The sequence below is a fragment of the Diplotaxodon limnothrissa genome, linkage group LG6 (genome assembly GCF_057381915.1).
Source record: "Diplotaxodon limnothrissa isolate DT_005_m linkage group LG6, D_limnothrissa_male_GT1.1, whole genome shotgun sequence".
NCBI classification, from domain to species: Eukaryota; Metazoa; Chordata; class Actinopteri; order Cichliformes; family Cichlidae; genus Diplotaxodon; species Diplotaxodon limnothrissa.
The window spans coordinates 23,789,612-23,815,816 of record NC_140601.1 but is presented as its reverse complement, the minus strand read 5'-3'; the positions used below and the strand labels follow the sequence as shown (position 1 = coordinate 23,815,816).

At 41.3% G+C, this 26,205-nt stretch overlaps 2 protein-coding genes across 5 annotated transcripts in view; one reads left to right on the top strand and one right to left on the bottom strand.

Annotated features, from left to right (window-relative positions):
• Nucleotides 1-1,773: 1,773 nt before the first annotated feature.
• On the bottom strand, nt 1,774-18,687 carry ncapg (non-SMC condensin I complex, subunit G). 4 transcript variants are annotated; one of them, XM_085355963.1, is made up of 22 exons: nt 18,580-18,687; nt 17,860-18,105; nt 17,195-17,423; nt 16,846-16,991; nt 16,670-16,754; nt 15,739-15,931; nt 15,508-15,657; nt 15,262-15,303; nt 13,664-13,804; nt 12,718-12,841; nt 12,334-12,423; nt 11,293-11,481; nt 10,113-10,223; nt 6,068-6,187; nt 5,089-5,331; nt 4,819-5,000; nt 4,554-4,719; nt 4,074-4,241; nt 2,583-2,706; nt 2,258-2,305; nt 2,052-2,120; nt 1,774-1,952 (listed from the first exon to the last, which is right to left on the bottom strand). In XM_085355963.1, the coding sequence occupies exons 1-22, from the start codon at nt 18,685-18,687 to the stop codon at nt 1,819-1,821; spliced, it is 3,108 nt and encodes a 1,035-aa protein (XP_085212089.1). In that variant the 3' UTR covers nt 1,774-1,818. The 4 variants fall into 4 exon arrangements, with proteins under 4 accessions (XP_085212089.1, XP_085212093.1, XP_085212091.1 ...); XM_085355967.1 differs by lacking the exon at nt 15,262-15,303 and having other exon boundaries at nt 1,774-1,945; nt 2,051-2,115; nt 2,247-2,305; XM_085355965.1 differs by lacking the exon at nt 15,262-15,303 and having other exon boundaries at nt 1,774-1,945; nt 2,051-2,120.
• A 4,149-nt stretch (nt 18,688-22,836) lies between these two features.
• fam184b (family with sequence similarity 184 member B) overlaps nt 22,837-26,205 on the top strand; it is a 31,513-nt gene continuing 28,144 nt past the window's right edge. Inside the window, exon 1 of the mRNA XM_085355962.1 lies at nt 22,837-23,266. Within this exon, the coding sequence (XP_085212088.1) occupies nt 23,000-23,266 (267 nt within the window). The 5' untranslated portion in view covers nt 22,837-22,999. The remainder of the gene's footprint in view (nt 23,267-26,205) is intronic.

The window sequence follows — 26,205 nt, the reverse complement described above, 5'->3', positions numbered from 1 at the left end:
TCAACAATCAAATCCAGCTAACTTACTTGAACGGACCCCAGGGTCATAGTAAATAAGTTCTTCAACCAGTAGTGTGGTTATCCTTGCAGTCACTGTAAACACCGTTGTGGAGATCAGGGCAATATTTTACTGCTACTATTCATAACCATCATTACCATTACATTAATTATCATTTCATCAAAGCATTTATTCAATAGATTACACATGTTCTTAGTTAAGATTATTACACCTATCACAGAGAGCTTCTGTCTGGTAAAAGGCCAGAAGCGTCAACGGGCGGGGTGAGGCTGAGTGCGTTGGAGGTCGAGACACACACATACACACACACACAAACAGTAGTTAGACTCATGTTTAGGTAAGAGTTCAAATAATAGTTTGCAAAAGCTTGTGACTGCAAAATTGTGTCTGCCTAAGGGACAGTTTGCTCCAGGAGATAAGTGAGAGTCAGAAGATTAACAGGAAGCGCCTGGCCTCGAGACGGAGAAGATGTCCTTTTAAATGTGTCAAAAGTCGTCAACATTTATTGTATTGTATCTGCTTTGGCGCATGAGGGGGCGTCATAAATAATACCCTGATGTTATAAAAACAACTACTTGTGTATCACTGGCCGGAGATCGATGCTGTCTGTGCGCAGTGTTCATCTCCCCACGCGTGTGTTCATTAAAAATCATTGTTTGACCGACTCTCCTGGACCATTGTTGTTTTTGTGCTCACCCTCAATATTTGAACCCGCAACACCCTACAGGGTGTCTACATGTATTAATGTAAATAGAAAACAAAGTGAAAAAAAAAACAAAAATAAAGTTCCCACAAATAACTATACACCACACATTTAACATACTCGCGGTGTGGAGGGCCTTGAGTGCCAAAATGATTTAATACATCATTAAATTTGTTAAATTAAAACTGTTTAAACTTAATTACATGTAATTTCATTTAAAACACAATTATTTAATTTGGTATTTAATTCATTTTGACACTCGTGGCCCACAATAAAGGCTATCAGTTTGTTGTGATTAAGTCCAACTCATTACTTTTCCTTTTACAGTTCAAACACAATTTAGAAATACATTAACAATAAACTGTTCTAAATCCCTACTATATGATTACTATAGAGTGGGGGGAGGGGGGGTGGGGGAAAAAAAAAAAACCCATCATGAATATGAATATTAAATTAAAATGTAAAAGTAAATAAATATATAAAAATGCAAGATTAATCCAGTCCAAAAGTACAGCATACTTACAACGTGCTGGGAAAACATTATTCTAATACCATAAAATTACCATGAAATACTTAAAATTGCTTACACTTTACTTACAGTATAATTATTTGTTTACCGTAAAAACCTGACTTGTTACTCTCCCTTTAAGAATTTATAGAAAATGTATGTAACTTCAAGCAAAACTGAAATACCATTTCCATTTTTATTCTGTAAGATTTCAATGATTGAGATCAGACCTCTCTGAATTCTTCACATTCGTGGTGATTAACATGGTTTAATTATGTACTGGTAGAGAGGGAACTGGTAAGGGAATCTAGAAAGGTCACATGGTTATTCAGGGCATTAAAACATGAACACAAAAGAAACATTTTGTCTTTGCTTCTTGTGTGAAATGGTGATTTGCTTTTTTCCCTGTTAAAAGTTATCAGGATATGTTTGCACTAAATTTTTAAAAAGAGAACAAGCTTTGTTAACTTTGATACATTTATTTAATGATTAAAATGACAAAACTTTAAACAACAAAAATGTAACTTAAGGGTAAATATGACTCATTGCCTGAACACTTGAGTCGATACAGAAAGGTAAATCTCTTTATTCAGGACACATTGGCCTCCTGGTTGATAAGAGGGTTGAGGTCCAGCTTCGTCTTCTCCAGAGCTGCAGTCTTGGCCCTCCGTGACGGACGCACCATGGAGGCCGACTCTGGGACATTTTCTCCATCGCTGTAGCCAAAGAGAGACGGTGAGACGAGAAAATGAGTAAATGCACTTGTGATGAATATGTTACTGAATGGGTGTTTTCTATTTTGCTAAAATCAGCAAACTCGCCTCTCCTCTGACGACTCTGCCCTCCTGTTCGGCTTTCTGCCACCTTTGGCTGTGCACGCTTTCCTCTGACCTGTGAAAACAAAGACTCGGGTTACCTCCCAGTGCTGACTCAACTTCTTGCCTCGGGCAGGAGAGGAGGAGCTCTAAAAATATAGTGGCACTGAAGGACTGCGGTTTTAGACGAGCATATAAAAACCCCTGCATTACCTCTTTTGGGTCTCTTGGCAGATTTTGATGGATCATCTGCCGCAGCCTCTGTGGAAACAGCAAACAGAGAACTCATTTTTCTGCATTTCCGCCCTCAGCCTGCTGCATTTTTATCTAAACAAACACCGAATGGGACGGAGCGAGTCATTTTTAATCTACTTAGCAACATGCTGGTAAAGTCATGTAATCCTTTTGCAGGAGCGCTTGTCACAAATTAGCATTTTAAATCTATTTAGACACACACTCAGGAGGTAACATAAGTTGGAGATGCTCCATGGGATATCAGATGGCCATTCCTATTTAAAGTCTGTGTTTGCATACGTACCATCTGCATTGACATCCAGGGGTTGTAACGCAGTGGTGCTGAGGAGCTCAGCCTGTTCTTTTGAGTCCGCCAGCTGATAAATCATCTTCTCCAGAGCACGGAGACAGACACGATCCTTCACCACCTGAAAGAAAGGAGGAGGGAAAGGGGTGAACTTAAACAATGGGCCTTTTAACAGACAGATATGCAGGTACAGCTCTGTGCTCCACACTACATGAGCTCGGTTTGATGGACTGCTGTGAAGGTTTTTCTATATATCTTGATGATTTCTGTCTTTTGACATTCACACACGTGACACTTTCACCACTAGGGAGGGAAGCATGTTAAAATGTTTTTGGACTTATAGTGCCATTTTCCTCCCGTCCTTTTAACTATTCCTCAAGAAACTTTACAACGGTGTCCTGGCAAAAGGTAAAGAGGAATACGTTCTCGTTGACTTTGTTTAAATGAAGATTAAACTGACTCAATCCACCTTGTGGTACAAGCTGGTATTACATTATAATACAGCCCAGTTTAGCTGACCTTCAACTCCACAGAAAACACATTTTGTTCATAAAGTCGGAGCTGCTGTTTTCTCCACTTTATTCTAATGAGAGGTGTAGTTAATTCTGGAAATTTTTCAACTGTTTTTAAAAACACAACATGGACCTATGATGTCGTTCATGTGTCCCGTTACAGTGGCTAATGCTATGTTCACAATCAAAGTCAAAGGCATCACACTGCTTTAATATCTTCATTTGAGACAGTGGTGCTCACAGTCGCACTCTAAATGTGACCACAACAGCTCCACCCACTTGCTGTTTAAACGTTCTGTTTGCAAGGACAAAACAAATCAGCAGAAGTTGGCTTAAAGGAAGAAGAGCTAAAAGAGCTTATTTCAGATAAACCGAGTAGCTGCACAAAGTCTTAGTATAAGGTAAATAAGGATTATTTTAAACTGTGAATCAGTCCCAGGATATAAAATATGGAGCTTGAAATGAACAGAACATGTTCAATACTTTGATTTTGTTTTTTTGGTTGAAAACAAACAAACAAACACAACAACAACAAAAAACCCAAAGAGCTTTTTTAATTGCAATTTTCACAGCTTTAGCTATAATTTGTGATTAGTTCTCACTCGTGTTTGCATCTTCTCTTTTTGGGTGGAGTAACTAACGAATTTCTACCTCTGTTTAAAGTTAGCTCAGAGAAAGCTTTTGCGGTCTCTCCCAGACCAAGCAGCTCCTGAGCATCTATAGGTCCCTCCTTTACGTTCTTTTTCCTTTTCTTTGTCAAGTTTTAGCAGTCTGCTGTTTTTTGGCAGTACCTTAGTTTAGCTTTTTATTTATACAACCTCGTTAAGGGTTGTCCTCCAGCCCATTGTGTGGCTCCCTCAGTCTCCTTCCACCTTTTGTTTCTTCCAGGCCTTCATTTCGTTTTTTGTTGATATGGTGAACTTGTTGCCAATATCACGTGGACTACGTTACAGTGGTGCGATAGCAGTAGGCTCACTTGTACAAGCTGCTGCAGCAGCGTCTGCAGGTCCTCCCTGACGGTCTCGTCTCTGCTGAGCTCTAGGTTGCTCAGAGTCTTTGCATAGAGGCGCACCTCGGGGGCTGTGGGGTCCTTCAGCATCTCGCCACAGATACGCACAGCCATGTAGTCATGGACACACACCTCCTGAGACATACACAGGTATACAAATACAATTATTCAGAGATTAATAATAACACTCTGTTCTGCTCACGCTTACTTGACCTGCAGTAATCGTGTGAAACATTTTGCAGACTGTTAGCTGGTATTTCAGGGAAGATGTATAACGAAAAGCTCAGTGAGGCAATAAAAACATCCTTGGTGTTTTCCTTGAACAGAGCCACAGACCCAACAGTAAATCCACACTCCTAATATAATAAGATTATAAATAGCTTGTTGGAATTTGGGTTTAATTTAAAATCTTCCTGAGTCTCTTCCTCAGTCTCCGATGTTTCTCACCTCAGTGTTAGTTGAAGGTTTAATGAGAGCTCCCGGGCGAGTCAGCTCAACAAAAAGCTCGACTACATTGTTGATGTCCACCTCAGCGAGCGGAGACGTCGCCGGAGCGTTCATCAGAGTCCGAACGGTCAGCAAGAAACTCTCCTCCACGACTTCCTGGTGAGCCCTGAAGCATAAAAACACCATTTTCATGTCACATGATCAGCTGGGGGAGATTCCATGCCAAATAAAAGTGACCACATCACTCAACATGCACATTAGTGACCTGCTCTCGCGGGCGTAGAGCTGGAAGAAGACGCCGAGGCAGTGTCGCAGGCGTATGTCGTCCTCTGTGACGGGATTGTACCACAACAGCACCAGACGGGACAGCATCTTGGCGCTGGAGATGCGGCCCGTGTACATGAGTTTGGCCAGGCCCTCCGCTGTCTCTGTCCGCAGGTCGGACACCTGAAGGATGTTCCCAGCACATGTATCAGACATCTATAAACACCCACATGCATACTGTAGTTTCTGGAGTAAAATATCTCAGCCTCACCTCACTGTCCAGGAACTCTGACAGCATCACAAGGATACTCTGTGCGGTGTCCTCTGGTACGTCCGCCTTCTCATCAGTTGCAACCGCCATGTCATCGTCCTGGTTCTCTGGTGAGGATTGGGAGGGCGGGGCCGCTTCAGTGGCAGCTGTTTCAGAGAGAAGCTGGAAGCCAAACAGCAGCAGCAGGTCGATGATGTCCCGCAGAGCACTGATACGGATCTTTACCTCATCCAGCTGAGCTATCTGGAAACACACAGATACACACAGAGCACTTTGAATCAAGAAAGCCTTTAATACATGTGCGTTTTCTGTCAGTGAACAAAAATGACTAGAATCACCCCCCGACTCCCCTCCAGCCTGCATAATGTTGTTTATTTTGCAATTAGCTACATTTACAAAATAACTGAGGATTAGTTTGAGCACAGCTCTTAAGCTAAAGGCGTCATGTTTAGTTTATTACATGTTTTTTTTTTAAGAGATTAATTAGCAATTATTTTATTTGCAGAAAGACTGACAGTAACTGAATTATTAATGTCATTAACCTCTTAGGACCTGGCGTTCACATATGTGGACATCATTTGGGTTCTCTAGACCAAAATACTAAATTTTGCTCTGATATCCACTTACGAGGACATTATACTGTCACTGTTCTATCGAAAGTTAAAACGAATGCCCTCATATGTAAATCTCATTTTTCTCAGAAACAAAAATCAGGTGAAAAAAAAAAAAAATCATGTAATTCTTTGTTTTTACATTCATCAGGTTCCAATCAGCCCAAATAGCAAAGAGAAATTAAAAATGCATGCCATGAAAGAGTTTGGGACTTACGAGGTTAATAATCATTTAATCCGATTAGAAGGGAAGCAGCAATTTAAGTGTGGAAATGATATTAAGGCTTAACTTTCTGTTCATCGTGTAGCATCCTTACACATATAAACAAAGTGTTTCAGGTATCTGAAACACATCTATAAGAAGTTACCTGTAGCAGCAGGACCATGTGGGTTTTGGCTAGCTCCTTGCTGTGCAGAGCACATGTTCCTAAACACACCACAGCCATGTTGCGGACAGCAGGGTGTGCGCTTGCTATGCTGGGCAGGATCTGAGATGCAGGAAAAAACAGTGAAAGCAATCAATAAGGTTAACACTTAACCATTGTTAATAAACTGTGCATTGTTAGTAACAGATAAGAATAAATGATAACAGCTGTTATTTATTTACATACGTTTTGTAATATAGGCTTATTACTGATGAATGGGTGTGAAATAATAATAATAATTTTATTTATAAAGCGCTTTCAAACAAAGTGCTGTACAACTAAAGGGATAAATAAAATAAAAGCGATACAGGTAAGAGACACAATAAAGTTAAAAACAATAAAAATTTAAAAACTAAAAGCCATAGAATTAAGACATATAGGATAAGGTGAACAAATGTGTCTTCAACTTAGTTTTAAAAACCTCCACAGAGCATGCCTGCCGAATATCTTGAGGGAGGTTGTTCCACAGAAACAGGGCACGAAAAGAAAAAGCACGCTCTCCAATTGTCTTTTTTAGGAACTTTTAGAAGGCCAGAGTCCTGAGATCGGAGAGCACGAGATGGAGCATAAAGGTGTAAAAGGTCGGAGAGGTATAGAGAGGCACCTATAGGTGCCAATCCGTTTAAAGCCTTGTAGGTGAGCAGCAGGACCTTAAAATCTGCTCGAACCTGACAAGGTAGCCAATGCAGAGATCTCAGAACAGGGGTGATGTGCTCAAATTTCCCAGTTCTTGTTAAAATGCAAGCAGCTGCATTTTGCACCATCTGTAGACCTCTAAAACTTTTCTTTGGTAGGCCAGAAAGAAGAGCATTGCAATAGTCAATACGGGAAGACACAAATGCATGGACAAGAACCTCTGCAGTGTCGCTTGACAAAACTTGTCTGATTCTGGCTCATGTTCCTCAAATGATAAAAGGCAGTCTTTGTTATCTCTTTCACATGAGATTCAAAGGAGAGCACCATGTTGAACCACACACCCAAGTTTTTTACCTTGTTCCTGCAATTTATGGCACTGTCATCAATTTTCAAGATGAAATTTTGGGACAAGTGCTGAAATTTGTGTGGCCCAATGACCATCAACTCTTTCTTTTCAAGAAAAGAAGCAAGAAATTATCCGATAACCAGCCCTTAATTGCAGATAAACAACATTCTAGTTTAGAGACTTCAGCACAGTTCCAATGGTTAAAGGAACATAAAGCTGCAGGTCATCAGCGTAACAATGAAAGGTTACAAGAACGTAAAAGAACACCAAGAGGTAGCAGGTACATAGAAAACAGCAATGGTCCAAGTACGGAGCCCTGAGGGACCCCATGCCTCACTGCACAGGTCTCGGACAGATCATTTTTAAAACTAACAGTCTGAGACCTCCCAGACAGGTAAGATCTCAGCCATGATAAAACATTTCCTGTAATTCCAATAAAATGTTCAAGCCTATCCAATAAAATGCAGTGATCCACAGTGTCAAACGCAGCACTTAGATCCAGCAGTAATAAAACTGAAGTGCGATCATTGTCTGCATTTACCAGTAGATCATTTACCACTTTTACTAAAGCTGTTTCTGTGGAGTGATTTGGTCTAAAAGCAGACTGAAATGGTTCAAACAGATTGCTTGTTGACAAATGCTCAGTGAGCTGCTTAAAAACCACTTTTTCAAAGACCTTAGACAAAAAAGACCGATGTGAGATGGGTCTATAGTTTGCAACCATGTCAACATCCAGTCCAGGCTTTTTCAAGATCGGCACTACCACAGCTGATTTAAAACATTCAGGAAAGACTCCAGTCGTCAATGAAGTATTTAAAAGAAACAGAATGTAGGGTCCTAATACTGACCACAGTTCCTTTATAACCCATTTAACCAAGGCAAAGGGTTAAATGACATTTTTTGACATTTCAACTTCCCTACGGGAGCAACAGCAAATAGTGCTCCAAGTCATCAGGATTCACACACAATATTCTGCACAAGCTCACAGACTACCTGACTTGTCAGCACATGTACGATGTTTCGCTCCACACCTTAAACTTCGGACAGTTCTTGCCCAACTGATTCATGGACGGTACCAGCAGGGGCCGGTTTTATCGACTGAACCACCAACAGTTCAGCATCACTAACAAAGAAAGCTGCGAATTCAGGAGAACCAAGTGAGTGAAACAGCATGACCCGATTCAAACCACTTTAACCTCTGTTAACCGCTATTAGAACAAATACTGCAGATGTGCCTCATCATGACATCCATAGTACAGTGTACATTTAAACGTGATATGAAAATATTGTCACTACTATGGGCATTTCTGAGAGTGCGAGCCAGCGTGTCAGTACCTAAAAAGTCTGTGTTTTATTCCCCTCATCAAAATAAGTTATGACTGTATGAAATTTTAAAAGCTGAGAAATGGTACGTGACACACTTCTGAGAATAAAACAAATAGGGTCTATGAGAAAAACACATTTGTAAAACAGAAGAAATAACACATGAATTCATTGGTCAAAAACTTCCATCTAACCTCAGTATCGAATACAGAATTATTTATTTGTTGATTGGTGACAGATGACTGTTTCTTTCTTCGTTTTTTTTGTAAACAACTTGATATGAAAATCTTCAGCTTTTGGACTTTGTGGTCTTGAGTTTTATCAGCAGCAAAAACAGTCTGTTATTTTTCTTGTGAAATCCCCTGATACTTTTTATGTGATAAATATTAAGAAAAATGAAAATGTTTGGCCAGTCTGTATGCACCGATCAGACATAACATAATGGCCTAATACTGTTCCCCCTTTTGCTGCCCAAACAGCAATAACCTGCGATCCTCAGTGTATTCAGACACCTTTCTATCAGAACAAGCATGAACCTTTTCAGCAATTTGAGCTAGAGTAGCTTGTCTGTTGGTTCAGCCTTCACTCCCAACATGCATCAGTGAGCCTTGGCTGCCCCTGACCCTGTTGCTGGTTCACCACTGCAGATCGGGAATACCCCGACAACAGCTGCAGTTTTGGACATGCTCTGCCCCAGTCGTCTGGCCATCAATATTTGGCCTTCGCCAGACTCACTCAAATCCTTACACTTGCCCATTTCTCCTGCTTCTAACACATCAACTTTGAGAACAAAATGTTTACTCACTCCCTAATATATCCCACCGACTAACAGGTGCCATGATGAAGAGATAATCAGTGCTACTCACTTCAGCCATCAGTGGTCATATTGTTACGCCCGCTCTGTGGATTTGGTGTCCCTTGTTTGGAGAGATGCAGTTCTGAAATGTCTTCAGGCAGTTTTGTACAAACAGGATGTTTAAGTTCTCCTCAAAGAGGGCATTTGATGATAGGTCGGGTAATCCATTCTTCTTCTTCTTCTTCTTCTTCTTCTATCTGTGCAGAGTATCCTGTGCCACATATCATCTGTGATAGCTGACATTTATTTTGCCTTCCTGCCCGCCAGTCATGAAGCTCTTTATTCAACACTAACTTATCTTGGTCTCACAGATCTTTTTCTGGCGCCCTCAGTTCCCCTTAATTGCTTTTTCTGCATCACATTTTTAACGGCTGAAATTTCAATCTGGAACTACGGTGGTATCTCGTCATAGCCCGCCTCTGCTTTGCAGCTATCAGTTTGTTTCAACACCCACCAAGTATAAATCGTCTGAATGAGCATCTAACTGAAGCAAAGTTTGAAGACTCAGAGAATCTGCCAGCTCTGAACCATCATCAGCTGTTTGGTTATGTGCATTGAAGTCTTTGGGAAAACCACCCTCTGGCTCCCTTCATCTGTGACCTCAATAAACTTTCATATACAGCTCATGCTCGTGTCCTAAAAAAGGGATATTTTTAAATGCTTGTTTTCTACAGGGTGGCGTCGGCTCAACACTAGCATGAAAGAAACTGAAGGTTTCTGGAAAAACAGATGTACAAACTCAGATCTGAAAAGGCGATCCTGCTGCCTTTACTATAGATCTGCATGTTTAGTTACGACACAAACTCAAGTGCTTGTTTTGTTTTTACCAGTGAAGACATTAAGGCGCTTGTGGTTGGACCAATCCGGGTCTTGATGTTCATTTGCTTCAGCAGCTCAGCACACATCGTTAGACACCTCAAAAGAGTATCTGGATCATTCTGCAAAGCAAACAAACACATACCATATTCACCATTTCATTTTATTAAAACGCATTTATTTTCTGTCATATGGATGCGTTTGGCTCATATGGAGATGGATGGTCATATGAACAAGGTTTCAAATAATGAGGTGAGTGAGCAAAAAGCTCAAGCTTCTCTAAACCAGGTCAGGTCATAGTAATTTCAGTTCATGGGTCACATACAGACAGATCTGATCTCCACGGGGATGCACTAGTAAAACTATTGCATCACACCCTATGATGTATAAAAACAGGGACAAATTCAATGAAAAGCCAAAATCTCCACATGTGAAGCCTGTATGACGGTTTATTAAAAAAACAAAACAACGAGGACAAAAGTTGTCTTTATGACTCAGCTTGTTGGGATCTAAAAATACTGAAATTATTATAAACTGTGTAACTAGTGCTGTAAGCTTTAATCTCGTTAAAATGACGCTAACGCTGCAAATCTTCATCAGCAAGTTAGCGCGGCTCGCCCTGTGCGTGGGGCTGCACGGTGTCAACGCGTTAGCTCTTTAAAACGTTAGCACCGTGCAGCCCCATGCACGGGGCAATCGGCACTAGCTCGCTAACGGAGATTTACCAAGTTAATGCGGTTATGGCATTAATGTCATTTCAATGAGATTCACGCTGACAGCGATTTGGGGTAGCCATCATGGAGCTCTGGCCCTGAGCTCACTAACTCCACCCCATGGAAACTTGGCACCAATATGTAGAAATATTTGGTTTTTATCGCGACTTCATGAATCAAAACTTCAGGCCATTTTCTCCATTTTAAGTTATTTTCTCAGAAGTTTGAGTGATTGTGTCAAAATATTGAGATAATATCCAGAAATCTTGACTTAGGGTTGGCATTTTTCCCTCCAGTGGCAGAAGCAAGCCCCCATACCTCCTGTCTGCTTGGGAAACCTTCAGCTTACAAGGGGTAACAAATCAGAGCTGGCATAAACAGGGGGTTGCCTTAAAAGGAAAGGTCCATGAATGGAGCTAGAGCTGAGCAAAAACTGTACATTTAAATGCAGAGGTGATGTTTCTGTGTAGCTTAATACCTTCTCTGTGCGGACCTCCTTGTCAGCCACTTGGTTGCTTTCAGCAATGTCCTGGAGAATCTGGTTCCTGCGATTTTCCAGATCTGTGATGGAGTTCTTCAGCTCTGCCGCCTGGCTGAACTCCTGGGCGGAGATGCAGTCCTCCAGAGTTTGTTTAGCCTCTAAGATACGCACCTTCACTTCTGCAAGCTGGGAGCGAAAAGAGGGAAAGAAAAAAAAACAAAAAAAACACAAACAGGTCAGACAATACAAATAAGAGGGGAGGGTCATTCTTCAGCTGAAGCACGCTCAAGAGAGGACTGTTGAGATGGAAAACTGCACCTCCGCAAACAGGAAAAACAACAGCTGATGCTCTGGAGAGGCTACAGCCCTCTGGAGCCTTCTTTGCCTTTACTCACTGAAGAATAAAAAGATGGGAGAGACCAGGTGCACAGAGCGGACAGAGTAAGTGAACACCTGGGCTAGGATTAACTTTCTCAACAGCCATTTCGAATCCAACAGATTTCAGTATTTAGTGAGGAAACTAAGGTACAGTCACAACTGAGAGTAATTCCCTCAGAGCGTACGTGTGCATGGAGCTTAAGCAAAGGGAATGAAGCAAAGAAGGGAGAGCTAATGAACCAGGATTTACCAGGCAAAGATACGTTTAGCGTACATGACATTCACCATCCACCCCGCTAGTTTAAGTGGGCTTGGCCTTAAATATAAACCATCTGCCAGCTGGATGTAGAGCAGGACAAAGAAACAGAAAGGGAAGGAATATAAATGGAGCAGAGAGCAAAAAAAAAAAAAAAAAAAAAAAAAGGCAAAAATCCAACTAATTAAGAAATTATTAGACTGTAATCTGGTCGTCAGTCTACATGGTGTCCTTTAATAGAAAGGGATTTTTTTTTTGTCACCTTCTCACTTTTAACTTCTATAAAGTAGAATTGTGCAAAGACGCTTAGTTTAGCTCTTCTATTTAATCACAGTGAGACAACTGGACGGGTTTCCAGAATCAAATTGCTTCTGGGCGTTTTCATTTGGCAGAGTGTCACCCACCTGGACCTGCTGCCGGCGTCTCTCGTTCTCATCCACTGGCTGACTGGCCCCTGTGATGGGCTCCCTCACGTCGGAGATGATTTCTGCCACCTGTGCGACACAAAGCCAGCTCATTTAAACATCAATCTGAGGGTCAATGATGCCACAGCTGAGAGGAAACCTGCTATATTTTCTGACACGTCAAACAAAAAGACCCCGGTGTGTGTCCATCTGGAACCACTGATAAATAACTACAGCCTTTATCATTTCATTTCTGACTAATTGGTCTGTCAGCTGGATTCATAAAGGGCAGTGACATTTATATTTCCCCTCGTGTGCAAAAGGGGAGTTTAGATAACATGACAACTGACTATACAGTGAAGTTCATGTTTAAGCCTAACTTACAGTTTGGATGCGTCTGTGGTCATCGGAGATGAGGTTGAGGAGCTTCTCAGTGAGGAGGAAGACCAGAGAGGAGGGAGTCTGAGGAAGAGCCAACATGTCCTGCAGGACAGCCAGTACACGCTTCCTACGAACATGCACAGCTCAACCGTTAAATGAATAAACAGACTTCAAAAAACTAACATTATGAATCTCCTACCAAATTAATTAAGTCTTATATATAAACAAGAGCAGTCTCAGAGTCACAAGCCTAAAAACTACTAGCGTTCACAGACACACTCACACCATTCACACAGAATGGAGGAGTCGAAGATAAAGCCAGTGACCTTCACATTATTAGATGACCCGCTCTACACCCTAAGCCTCAAGCTGCCACTACGAACCAGAATCTAGTTCCAAAGCTAGACTGACTGCACAGGTTTATTACTTCCGAGGGATGAAACCCAAAAGTAAAATTTCACGCAAATCTGACCAAAGCCTCCTGAGCTATCCAGATAAACAGACAGGCAAACAAATCAAAACAATATTTAATTTAATATTTAACCAAACAGTCAGCTCACTGTCTAACCTGTCACAGCAGCTAATCTGGGTCTGAAATTTATTCATTAATTTATCTATTAGCTGCCTGTCAGAAAATAATCTTTACTTGCAGTCATTTCTCAAACAAAGAAAAGACAATACTTTCTTGTATGAGTTTTGTCAATATGAAGATCTCATACACTTGTTTCTTATTTCTGGCCTGCTGTTTGGGTAGGAAACATCAGAAGGGGGCTCTAAAAGACTTATATACCATTTTGGGCCATATTTGTTAGGACATGCTGATTAATGAAATACCAGACTGTTTGCATCACCCTCCAAAAACATCCTTCCTCTTTCCCAGCTGATTTCCACATGCATTTTAAGGTATTTTGCATCCGATTCACATTCCTCAACCTTGTTCTCATCTTACCTGCCACCCTCCTCGTTGGTGTCCAGACAACCAATGAGATGGATGAGATGTTGCGAGATGAACTCTTTGGTCATGACAAGCTCCACTTGGTTAAAGTCGGCCCTCTGCTCCTCGGACAGCACAGGCACGGCCTTCAGATATCTACAACAGTCAGAGTCAGACAACAGCAGCTCTCAGAGCCCATTCATTTAGAATAATTCCGCTACCCTGACAGCATAAACAAAATTAACGCTTCTCCCAAATGTCACGCAGCAGAGCCAGTTATCAGTCAGCGGTGGAGTGACTTTTAACCAACCAGCTACTTGTCACCTCACTCAAATTAATAAACCCATTTTACGAGCAGACAAATGTTAGATTTGCCAATTAGTTAAATCAAATTCATTTGCAGAGCATATCACACGTCAGTATTTCACACACTTACATACACAAGCACTAGACTGGTGATAAAACAGCTCTGTCAGTGCACAGCAAGGGTAGCAGATGAGCTGTCAGTCTGCTTGAGTATGGCAAAAATCAGCTATGATCACTTGGATCACTACTGAGATCGTGATTACCCACAGACTTTGGAAAAAATAGAACTTTATAAAGTGGATTTCTTTGGACTATAGATATCACTCAAATAAAAAAAGAAATAAAAAGCTTTGGCTTACACAGCTTGGCAGAGAGTTAGGGGCATAAAGCACCACGATACCAATTTAGGCAACAAAACCAAACAACAACATCATTACAAAAATAATGCGGTGCAATAATTGTCTGGTTTTCATATTTGCTGAAAACCACAACTGTTACTATAAAAGATAAAAGTCTAGAGGATTACAAAAAGAAACCTGCTGCTGCAAATGAGATAACTTATCTGTATAATTAACTTGTTAATAAACAAAAGACACAGAAAACGTCAATTTAACAAGGACTGCGAAGGATAATGGTACCCATCAAAAGCAAATAACATTATTTAAAAAAAATAAACATGAAGGTGGATATGTCGTGCTTTTCTTTATTGTTCCACTGGTGCATGTTCAAATTAAACATGGCAAAAGTTTCAACTAATGGGTTCAGTGTGAGTGTTTTGAAGTCCATGCAAGCTCAGGCTTCAGGCTGCTCTAAACATGAGCTCCAGATATCGATCCGATATTTGGTCGGATGTCGGTGACAACGTGACGATCTGTGGAGAGTGGGAGAGCTAATGGCAACGCAACAACAGCATGGAGGTGTTTCACTCAAGCTACACTAACTACTTTTATTTGTGATTTGTTTAATTTAATTTAACTGCAAATTGTGGACATTTCAGCTGCTATGACTAAAAAGTCCTAATGAACTCTTTCTCACAACTGGAAAAAGTTGGATTGGTACATACCTGGATTGGATTGTACTTGACCTGCTGCACACTAAGGGCGTGTTAAACTGATTACTACTGTTTTTAAAGTATCACGTTTTACTCTTGTAACACACCCATTTTTATGTGCACTGACCATGAGCAAAGCAGGTTAACTTGTCTGGATGTAAAACTATATTTTATAATAGCCAGGTGAAGTTTAACAAAAAGCAGTCAGTTAGCCTCGCTGTTATATAAGCTTTGAGTTAGCCACACAGTTACATACAGAACGAGCTCCTCTGAGAACACCGGACCTGCCTTCAGATACCTAGAGTTACAACACAATCATTATGGCAACTGTATTTTTTTTCCCAAATAAAGCACCACAAAGTAACTAAAAGCACATTAAGTGCCCAATAAAATATTCCATAAATTCCACCAATATGAAAAGTTACTTGGTCCAGAATTTACACAGCACAGCAATAAGCAAGAAAACCACAATTTATAATCCAATAACAGTGGCTCTTCTTACCCACAGAGGTAGTCGGCATAAGTGGCTGCATCTGGCAATACTTGCTCCAGCATTTCATCACCATCATCTCCTTTACTCCTGATGAACTCACACAGGGCTCTCCAGTAAAGCACATTTTCACAGGTCAGACTGTCCTTTGGGATCAGCCTCCTGTTAAAAAACACACACGATGATCTCTAACTTCAGACATTTTATTTATTATTTGTTAGACAGAGGGAGAAGTGGGAGTACCTGTTGTCGAGCTCTACTTGGTTCTGCAGCAGCTCTTCAGTCGGGATGTTTTTGAAGATCGCTTTCAGGGTCTCCAGAGCCGTTTCTGCGCAGTTTTCCACATCCAGCCTATGGAGCAGTTCAATGATGTTCCCATCCAGCCGAAGCAGCCAGGCCGGTAACAAACGAGAACAAACCACCTCCCTTACCGCTTCTGAAAAGCACACAGGCTATCAGACACATATACAGCAGGACCATTCCTATCAATCGAACAAAAATACTAGCGGTGCCCAGTTCAGCACACTAGTTGATACACCGACGGTATCAATTTGAAACTCTTACGTCACTTTATTCTCAAGTTATCACATTTACAAGATTTTCGGAAAACTTGACCTCTGACCTTCTGGTCAAGATCACTGAGATTTAAACTCGTCCGAGATTTTTAGTAAATTCACTTATGTTACCAATTTCAAAATCCAAGGCAACTTCCTTCTCGAGTTATTGCCTTCACAAGATTCTCAGAAAACCTGACCTCGAGGTCAAGGTCACAGATTCAAATTGTGAGGTAGATACACTTCTGGTATCATTTTGAAAGCCCCACGTTGCTTTGATGTCGAGTTATCGAATTCACAAACTTGGATGTCAAAGTTCAATACCCCATCAGCCTTTAAAAGCCGAGGGGTAAAAAAGGGCTCAACTTCTCCAGTGTGTTTTTCATTTTATATTTGGTAAAGAAATCTCTTTAAATTTTAGATCACTCATTATTCCAAAGAGCTTTTTGCTGTATAAACAAACATTTTTGACAATGAAGAAAAAATAACTGGTGTATTAATAATTAAAACAATAAGAAGTAGCTTTGATTAGGGTTTTGCGTTACTTTAAGTGCAAATTTTGAAGTTAAAAATGCATCTTTATAAAAGTAGTATTATTTAACCACAAAAATCAGTGTTACCTGAGGTGTCATGGAGGCCTTGCTGCAGTAGGCTTACTCTCTGTGCAATGCTAAGGGCTTTAATGTGAACTTTGTCAGCCAGAACCTTAAATAGAAACACACATGGAAGTTTTAGTGCAAATCTCCGTAATCAACCAGCCCTTGCAGTGGATACATATTTTTACATTCATAGGTACCTGATACGCCAATTTGCGAACATTTTCTTTGATGTCTCGAGTGCGCTTGAGTACTTTGAGGAGGGTCCGAGGGGACATTGCAATACAGGACAGAACGGCACGTCGCACCTCGGCATTAGTATCGTTTTCCAGAATCAACATAAACGCTAGAAATAGAAAATAATTCCGCAGTTAGAGTGACAGTAACAAAGATACACAAACACAAAAACAAACAACCACGTGACAATAATTACTTTCTAAGAAGTGAGATTCAAGAGAAGATTAAGAATTTAAGACCATGTAGAGGATGGGGATTCAACACATAATTTTAGATAATAAGTCACAGATTTCAGCATTTAAAAAAACAAACCATTGATGGTCGGACAGTCTGGATCTGTTGGCTGCTGAAGGCGGGTCATGGCCAAAGCAGCCTGAATCCTCACATTGGGGAATTTGTCAGTGACACGGACCAGCATGGCTTGGTGGATGCGATCAAAGAGATCATCGTCAATCTGTGCATTCTCAGCCATACTGCCCAGCAATTTGTTGATCAGCTGACACGCTCTGAAACGTACTGCATGACTATTGGCTTTGTGGGACTGAGAAGAAAGAAAGGCAGGAAACGAGATGAGACGGTCATTAGAATAAGAGCGAAACGCACAAAACTCAGATTGGGAGGGAAAAGGCAGAGATACAAGAGTAGTTGTGAACATGGATTGGATCAGGATAAGTGTATGAGGAAAAACAGATGTGAATACATAAGGAATAGAAAGAAGTCATATGGGAAACCACAAAATAAAATTGAGAGGCAGTATAGACAAGAATCACATCAAAGCCTTTGTGTTCAAAAAGTCAGAGCAAAATCAGAAATGAACAAGTTTTAATTTTTGTGGTTAACAGATTTGTTTAAAAAAGAAAAAAAATGATACATTTTTAACAAATCATCATCAATAGGTCAAGAATTTGCTGGTCAGTTCATTAACAACACCAGAAAACAGTGCTCACAGGCATAAACTAGCATTATAATGTTCATACCTCCAACAGAAAGTTGAAGATGAAACTCAGAAATGGATGATCGTCCTCAGCATCATCATCTTCTTCTTCTTCCTCCTCTTGTTGCTGCTCCCCCTCCTCGTTTGTTTTAGGTGGAGACTGGAAACTTGAAGCAAACCTTGCAACGAACTCGATGACGTTTTCAACTGCAGGTTCACGCTTGTAGACAATCATTGCATACTTCAGGTAGTGCGCAAACTCCTCATGGAACAGTGATTTATCCTCAAGCTGAAGGAAGAGACAGAGGAAAGAAGGGTCCATGCTTATGAGATCAATAATAAGAACCCAGGTCATCTGAAAGACTTATTTAACAATCCAGACATCTCAGTTAATCTGAGATTAGTATGCTTTCTGTCAAACAGTTTAATACAAACACCTTACAAGCACTTCAAACTTCCAGAAACTTAAGCAAGAAAGAAGAAAGATGGAGCTGCCAGACAGGAGAAAAAGAGGAAGACCACAGAGAAGATTCAAGCACGTAGTAAAAGAGGATATACAGAGAGTACCGATAGATGTGACGGAGAATGAAAACCTGTGTACAAGCTTTAATTTCACTTTACTGTATTTCTTCTAAGAAGAAAGCGCATTTATACATTCTCGTATAAACCGAGTTATTTTATCATATTAAACGATGCACTCATTAATCCAGGATAATGTGAAAGACATTTAGGAAGATACTGATAAGAAAGCATCATCTCGTACCTTGTTATAGCGGCTCTTGAGGCTCGCCACCAGCTTTGCCTTGTTATTGTGGCCCTTCTGAGCTCGCTGAAACGCCTCCTTGATGTCTATTTCGTTGTCCGCCGTCATCTTTCCTTCGCAGAAACCTAAACTAATACAGACAGCGATACAATGAGCCGAAGCAGGCTTACCTAGAGTAAACTCTGTCAGAAATGTCTCTATTAGCTAGCAGTAAAGGAAGCCGCCTGATGGTCTCTGGTGTCTCATTAGCTTCCTAAACCCACCTCGAGAGAATTACCAGTGAAACGAGCCGAGAAAAAAAACACAACGCAACGTAATTAAGTCACGCACGACGAAGTCCCTAGAGAGGCGTTTTATAATTATCAGACATGAAAAGTAGTATTAAAGCCAAAAGCTTAACGCGTGAGCTTTAAAACGTACCTCTTGGTTAGTTTTCTTCTCAACGAACAACCGCCTGTTTTTGAATTTTACTCTCGCGAGAACTGAGATGTTTGCGTACGTACGTGCGTCACGTGTATGGTTTATCCCTGTGTATGCCAAGCGGGTAAGCGATTCTCTGGAGGATATAGCAGACAAAAAATTTTATTTATTTATTTTTATTTATTTATTTAATCTGATAATCGAACAATGGATATTTGACCTCTTGTCGCTGCCATATTACAATAATTGTTTTAATGAGAAAACAACATAATAAAAGCTTCTCAAATGTTTTAATTAAAAAGAGCTTGTTTCTGCCACTAAAAATAATAATAATTAATTTAAAAAAAATTTAAAATGCAATCCGGCTTTCTAACTCAAAATTCTGAGTAAATAAATTTAAATTTTGAAATACTAGCCCAAAAGTTTGACTTATGGATGCCAGAATGTATATATGCCTAATATATTAGTCAAATATCATTATCAGTTTGTTGAATTCAATCAACCCATTGTCAAATAAGATGGCTACTGAATGATGCTGGATGTCATATTAATGTTTTACTGGGGAAATATTAAAAGATAGTGTGATTAAGATATTTGGAGGTTTTATTCTATAGATCAAACCCACTGAGAAAACACTGATGGTTTTTTTCACGGTTTTGAAATATTTAACAGATTTTGTAGATATGCAAAAATGTAATTTAAGGGTATTTTTTGATTTCCTCTGCATTATGTTTATACTTCAAAATGGCATTAGACTAATAATTATTAGTTGAGTTCTTGTGTTTGTTTGTTTTGCTAACCCTTACCTTTTTTAAAACTTTATTTAGCTTGGTTTCCTGCAAGGAACTAACTGAGGTGACTAACCACTTTTATGAAAGCATCTCTTTTACTTTATAACAACTGAAAACTTATTCTCCTTAAAACTATATAAATACATTAGGTAATCATGTGGATGAATTTCTGTTGTACTGATGTTTATAATTTAACCCATATGTGTAATATATTTGTCATTATCATGCAGCCAGTGTCCAGGGCCACAGCTGCTGGACAGCTGTGGAGGGGACAGCTCACCCATAAGGAGGGCAGAAACATGCTTCTGCACAGGCAGAGAGGGCTCCTTATTTTATGGCATCTATTTTTGGAAATTAATTTAATATAGATGGCACTCTGTCAGACTGTTTGCTTTAGACCTGTGTGCATGTAGGCTGGGGATTATCATGAAGGTGTATTATCTTATTAAATATTTATACAATACGGGGACAAACTATCCCTGCATTAGACCACATAGCTACAGCATCAGAAGCCAGAGGGATGAAAAATACCCCTGTGTATGTCTGTAAATCCTGCAAAGGTGACAAGAAATTGTTTGAGATTCAAACTCTGAATTAACTGTAAGGTAATAAACACAATGACTTATCATTTAGGTCTACATATTTAAAGGCTTGGTTAGCTGCTCCTAGTTTCTCCTGTTTGTTACATAATGTGAACCACCAAAGAATGTGGCCCAATAATCAGTTTGTTTCAAATAAACTGGGCTGTCATTAGATCAAAACTGGATTTATAAAGGTGGCACAGCAACACACACACTCTCCTGGGGAACATTTAGAAAAATGTTTAAGAGGAATGTTTCAGAAACTGAGAGATTTAGGCCCAAGACGGTGCGAGTCAACTGTGTCCAACAAAATTATCAGAAAAACGTAAGTGGCACAGAAGGTCTGGCCAAAGCAGGTATTATCCTGCCAAACTGCTCTGTCATAAATGTTTGTATATGTCTGTGCTTGAATAACACTCGGATGTGAAAGGGTTGATGCAAGCAGCCTAAACAAGGAGGATGTTATAATGGTTAAGTTGGTTTTGTATATTTCTGATATCATGTACACTTTGTGCCATAATTCACTGGCACTGTGGAAATAGGGAACAAAAATGAGATTTTCCATGCTCACCCACAAACTAGCAATGGTCAATTTCTGCCTCTTCCTGAACTTGGTTTTGCTGGAGGTCTCCTCTAATTAAGGAGATGTTCTTCTCATCATTGTCGAGGGTGTGCCCATAGGAGGACCATCTGCTTGTTAAGTTTGTCTAATATTGTAGTCTTTACCTCACAATATAAAACGCCTTGAGAAAACTGCTTTTTTTGTGAAGGGATAGTTTAATTGAATTGTATATTTTTCTCATTTTTATTGTTGCTTATTTGTGACACTTTTTATGCAAACAGCTAAAGCCAAAGGTTTTCTGCCGATCTGAAAAAGTGCCATATTATCTCCGGTATCATATCTCACCCTTCTCCAGAATAACCACACACATTTGAGTTGATCCTATCATATCAGGGTTTACTTCAGCATCAGCTTAAAGGCCAAGAAAATCTTGCATTAGAAATTGAAGATTTGAACTTAAAAGACAGTGTTCAATAATTAACTCAAGCACTTTAACAGATAACGTGCCTCACAGGCTCAACTTTATCTGTAAATTCATTGCATTTATAAAAAGGATGCAAGGACCAAAAATGATCTATCCTTAAACACAATTACAAAAACTAGACACTTCAGATTATCACATTTATCCTACGTTGTGACTGCCTGCCCTCTCCACGTCCTTTCCACCTTGGACCCTTGTGTTTTGTCATTCATTCTGTCTTCTGTGTGTATATATAGCCCTGCCCACTTTGGGAAGGGGTGAGGCACCCACCACATTGAAATTTGATCCCCACCTCCAAACATATTGTGCTATTATATCCATGCAATAACAGACAAAAATTGCAGATAAATTACAACCGGAAAAACTGTTTTCTCCCCGTCAACACATCACTGAAAATGTATATCTGCATAATGTTAAATAATATTACATGCAGTAAAATCTATTGGTTTAAAAGCCTGGTTTTGAACGATGGACATCCTCTCACGTACCTTTCCTTAATTTCTTTAAAAAAAGAAGAGTCCACTGTATTTTTGTCAGTAGTTACCTTTGTGCACATTAAAATCATTACAATTCACTAGATTTTCAACCAGTTTCAAGTGATTTTTAGTTCTGAAAGCATATTCTGATTTCCCATGAGCTCCCTCTGGTCGGTTATAACCCTTGAAAAAAAAAAATCATGTTAATGTCCCTGCATTTGGATCCTCTCATTACATCCTGACACTCTGCTGCATTTTTTTTTTTTAACCTGTCTCTGTCAGTCCACCAAACGCTATGAAAAACCGCAGCAACACATTTCTGGAGCAGGCTACACCTTTAAGGTGGAGAAATGAATATTTAGTAAATGGAGTCCACTCGTATAGTGAGTCACTGCGCTCTCATTTGCTTGCAAGGGTTTTCTTTGAGACAACGAGGTGTGCATGTGTACTTGGAAAGTAGTGTGTTTAAGAAACAAATGACTGTGTGGGAAGTTCCTTCATCTGTGCTAATCCACCCTTTATAGTGAGTGCTAGTAGTTGTTCTTTTTTTTCAATGAAATCAGTCCACAGTCAAAGCATGTGGTTTATCGTGTGCTCGTAGTCCACAGCAACTGACACTGCCCTCAGTGCTTCCCTTTTATCTGACTGATGGAGTAAAATCACACGACTGGACCCCAGAGACCCCCTCCTCCTCCTCCACCTCCCATCCGCGCGCTGATCGGCATTGATACAGCAGCTCCGGTAGGGGCGGGGCAGCACTGCAGCAGTGCGCCTCTCGAGCTGTCTCCGGTAATGTTCCATAGGATACGCACGCCCCGCTCCGCCCCTGCCGTGAGACAGGTGGTCGGACTGTACGCCTTCATCCTCCAGCGCTCCCTGTAGACTAAGAAGGAGGGGAAAAAATCCGTTGACAACAGGGAAAGGGTCGGTCGGCGCGAGCGCGTCCCCGATGGACTTCCAGCGTGTGACCTCGGCGATCACCGGGCGGGCAGCAGGAGAGGGGGGCAACAACGGGAACGCACGAGGAGAGCCCCGGCGATTTACTCCCAAATGTTTTGCAGCGGATTACTCGAGATGCCGTTCGCGGGAGAGGGTGTGCCGACGGGGGAATGAGATGCGCAAGTAAAAAAGTTGACACGATTTCTGGTGGGGATTTTCATCTGCGAGGCGGCGGGATCATTTCTGACTATCCTCCGGGCTGGGAAGTTCCCCTGGGGGGCTTCGTTATGGCTTCAGGCGCCGGTAAGGCTGCACAGCCCCCCGGGCCGGGCTCCGCCGTTAACGGGACTGCGGCAGAGTTCTCCAACATCGAGCAGGAGCTGTACGACTATCAAATGCACAGCAAGATGTGCAAGAAGATCGCTCAGCTCACCAAGGTAAGACCCGCCGGTGACACCGAGAGAGGGAGGGAGGCGCGCCGCCCGGATGTCACTCCTGTCAGGCTGACTGATGATCCGCTGGCTGCCTCACACTCAGACACGGACGGCGCGTCAAAATAAATGAAAATACACATGAAATCCGTAGTTTAAAATAAATAAATAGTAATTAAAAAGGAGCAGGCTGGTAATAGAAGCTATAAAGTCGGTACATAGGTCTACACGTTTTACATTCTCGGGATAACGACGGGAAAACTTGGATCAGCTTCGTGACTGACAGCTGCAGATCCCGAGCACCAGACATCAGGCAGCAATTAGAACTGATGCAATTTTAATCAATCAGTAGATTTATGGATTACCTTCACCGTGCATCAATTTATAATCTGGGCGTTTAGGATATTAAAACAATTCCACAGCTCGCTGGGCCAGAGCCCAGGGTGATGCTTCTTTGTCTGACCAACAGAGAGAAAAACGACTCCAAAGGTGTGCTATCAATTAACTGTGGTGTGAAACAGATGAATCCCCACAGTTAATTAACAGCTTGGTACACCAACATGGCATTTCTCTGTGTTTATCAGGGAGTTTAACAGCTGCAGCAGCTGCATGTGAGGATTCACCCTCTCTGTATCTTCACAATAATGCTCACAGAAGCAGGGCATGACCCATGGCTTGTTGAGCTATGACAGTTACTGATGACTGTGCACTTCTCATCTTCCCTTGTGGATGCACCTCTGTGTCTTAAAAAAAAGGACTTCCTATCATGCACACAGGCCCAGGCAAACAAAGATGACACAGATGAGGGGTCAGCACTTGTGTCTGTGCTTGTTAGGAGAATTCGCCAGCCCCGTCCTTCAGCCTCTTGTGGCCCCTCTGTTCCTTTCCACCCTGATCTCCCTCCACAGAAGCCAGGACTTGTTTTTGTCTCCTCTGAAACTTCATGGCATGCCATGCCAGCCCCGCTTTAGCTCTGGGGCGACCACAGTAAATGAAACCCGGAGCGCGGCTGAAATATAAGAATCATCGATACACATATTTGGTGTGTTTGGTTTCCCCTGAGCTTTGGGATGCTGGGCATGTGGCACATGGTTTATTTGAGTTGTTTGGGGGGTGGAGAGCAGAGGAGAGGAAGTAGGAAATGGGTCAGCTGTGGTAACCTTATATATTTAATAACCCATATTCTGTGTGCATGGAGGCACACACGCACAAACACACCCGCACATATGGGCTTCTACTTAACACACCTCACGTCTGCCTCTCTCTTCCACTCACCCATCCCGACTTGCACGATTCCCCCCACACACACACACCTCTCCCCCCATCAGTGAGAGCAGTCTGCCCTGGCTGAATGGGTGCTGCTAAAGATAAAACAGCAGCACGTCGGAGTGTGTTTACATGGCAAAAGAAGCCAATGGGAAGGAATTGAGAGCTGACATAAGGTTGCATGCACACACACACACACACACACACACACACACACACACACACACACACACACACACACACACACACACACACACACAAACACGACTACAGAGAGAGGAGTAGTGTCTCTGCATGACTCACAGAGATCAACAGTAGCATATTAAAGTGTGTGCTTATGTGCACACCTACACGTCAGACTGGTGGCTCTAATTCTGTCTTTGGATTTCCTGCACTTACCCTATCGAGTGTACACTAGGCGCTGTGTTCCCTGCTTTGTAATCCAGCACACCCAGTACCCTCTTTGATATGTGTGGAGGTATGTGTGAGAGTAGGAGAGGGCGGCTGATGTAAGAGAGTGTGTGTTTGTGTGCACGCTTGCTTTGTCTCTTTGCCTAACCTCTCCTCTGTGCACCGAGCGAGTCAAGTCTACGTCTCACTCCAGTTTCAGCTGCCTTGTCTCTTGCTCTCCTTTACACTGTAGACAGAATATTAATTTCATGCTTTGCTGACTATGAAGTTACTGTCAATGAGCACGGGCACTGGCTTGTGAGGCCACATGAATAACATTATCGACCGGCAGGATCGATAAGGGGATCTCGAGGCAGAATTTGCAGTGGCGGGCTCTCGCCGCTCTCTGGCCAAACTGCCAAAGATTTAAACCCAGAGAGCTGAATCAAAGTGTGAAGCTGTCTTTAATCCCACCTCCTAAAATAAATCCGATAAATACTGTTCGTGATGGCATGTAGTAGTTTTACTTAACTGTGTGAAAGCGGGTTTCCTTAAATCTGACCTTAAAGTGAGCTGACGCTAAACAGCAGCCACTGTCTGCGTGAATAAAAATGAACAGATAATGGTAAGCGCAGCGGTAGCAGACAAACGGAGCCGCTTAAGTGACTCATTCATGCTAGTGACATATAAATATCCTACCTATACTTTAAATAGGTAAGGCAGCAAACTTCTAGAGTAGCAGCAAGCCTCCTCCAACCCCCACCCGAGTGCATGAAATAGAACAAGAGTGGATTTTTCAAGTGCATAGATGTCACTGCTTTTATGATAAAGATAAAACATGTCATACAGATTTAGATCAGCGGTTTCCTACCTGTCCTGTAACTCTAAAGATTAATACATCGCTGAGTGAGCTTGGGCTGATCACTTTTCCTTCTTAGATTAGGTCATGTGATTAATTTTCAGAGGAATGAAAAGGTGACTCTCGTAGGTCAATACTTCAGATGTACTCGATATGGCAAATATGCAAAGTTACTAATAGGTCCCTCTTAAATCTATCTGAATGTGTGGTAACCATTTTAGATCCTGTTTCCAAGACATCAGTCTTCACATCTTTTAGCTTATGAGCTTGGTGCTGAAAAATTCCAGAGCCTCGACCTCGACACCGTCCAGCACCTCTGGGATAAATTGCCATGCAGACTGCAGGCTAGGCTGTATCATGTACCATTTGTAGATGACCTCACGTGTGCTGTTTTAGTTCAATGGGAGCAAATCCCGGCAGTCAGACCCCA

What these genes read in the sequence shown, in the direction of transcription:
- ncapg (XM_085355963.1), bottom strand. Translation starts at nt 18,687, where the DNA reads ATGACGGCGGACAACGAAATAGACATCAAGGAGGCGTTTCAGCGAGCT. An exon ending in ACCACAGACGCATCCAAACT is followed by an intron (nt 12,424 to 12,717) that starts GTAAGTTAGGCT and finishes TGTGTCGCACAG; the next exon opens with GTGGCAGAAATCATCTCCGA. An exon ending in AGGAGGTCCGCACAGAGAAG is followed by an intron (nt 10,224 to 11,292) that starts GTATTAAGCTAC and finishes TTTGCTTTGCAG; the next exon opens with AATGATCCAGATACTCTTTT.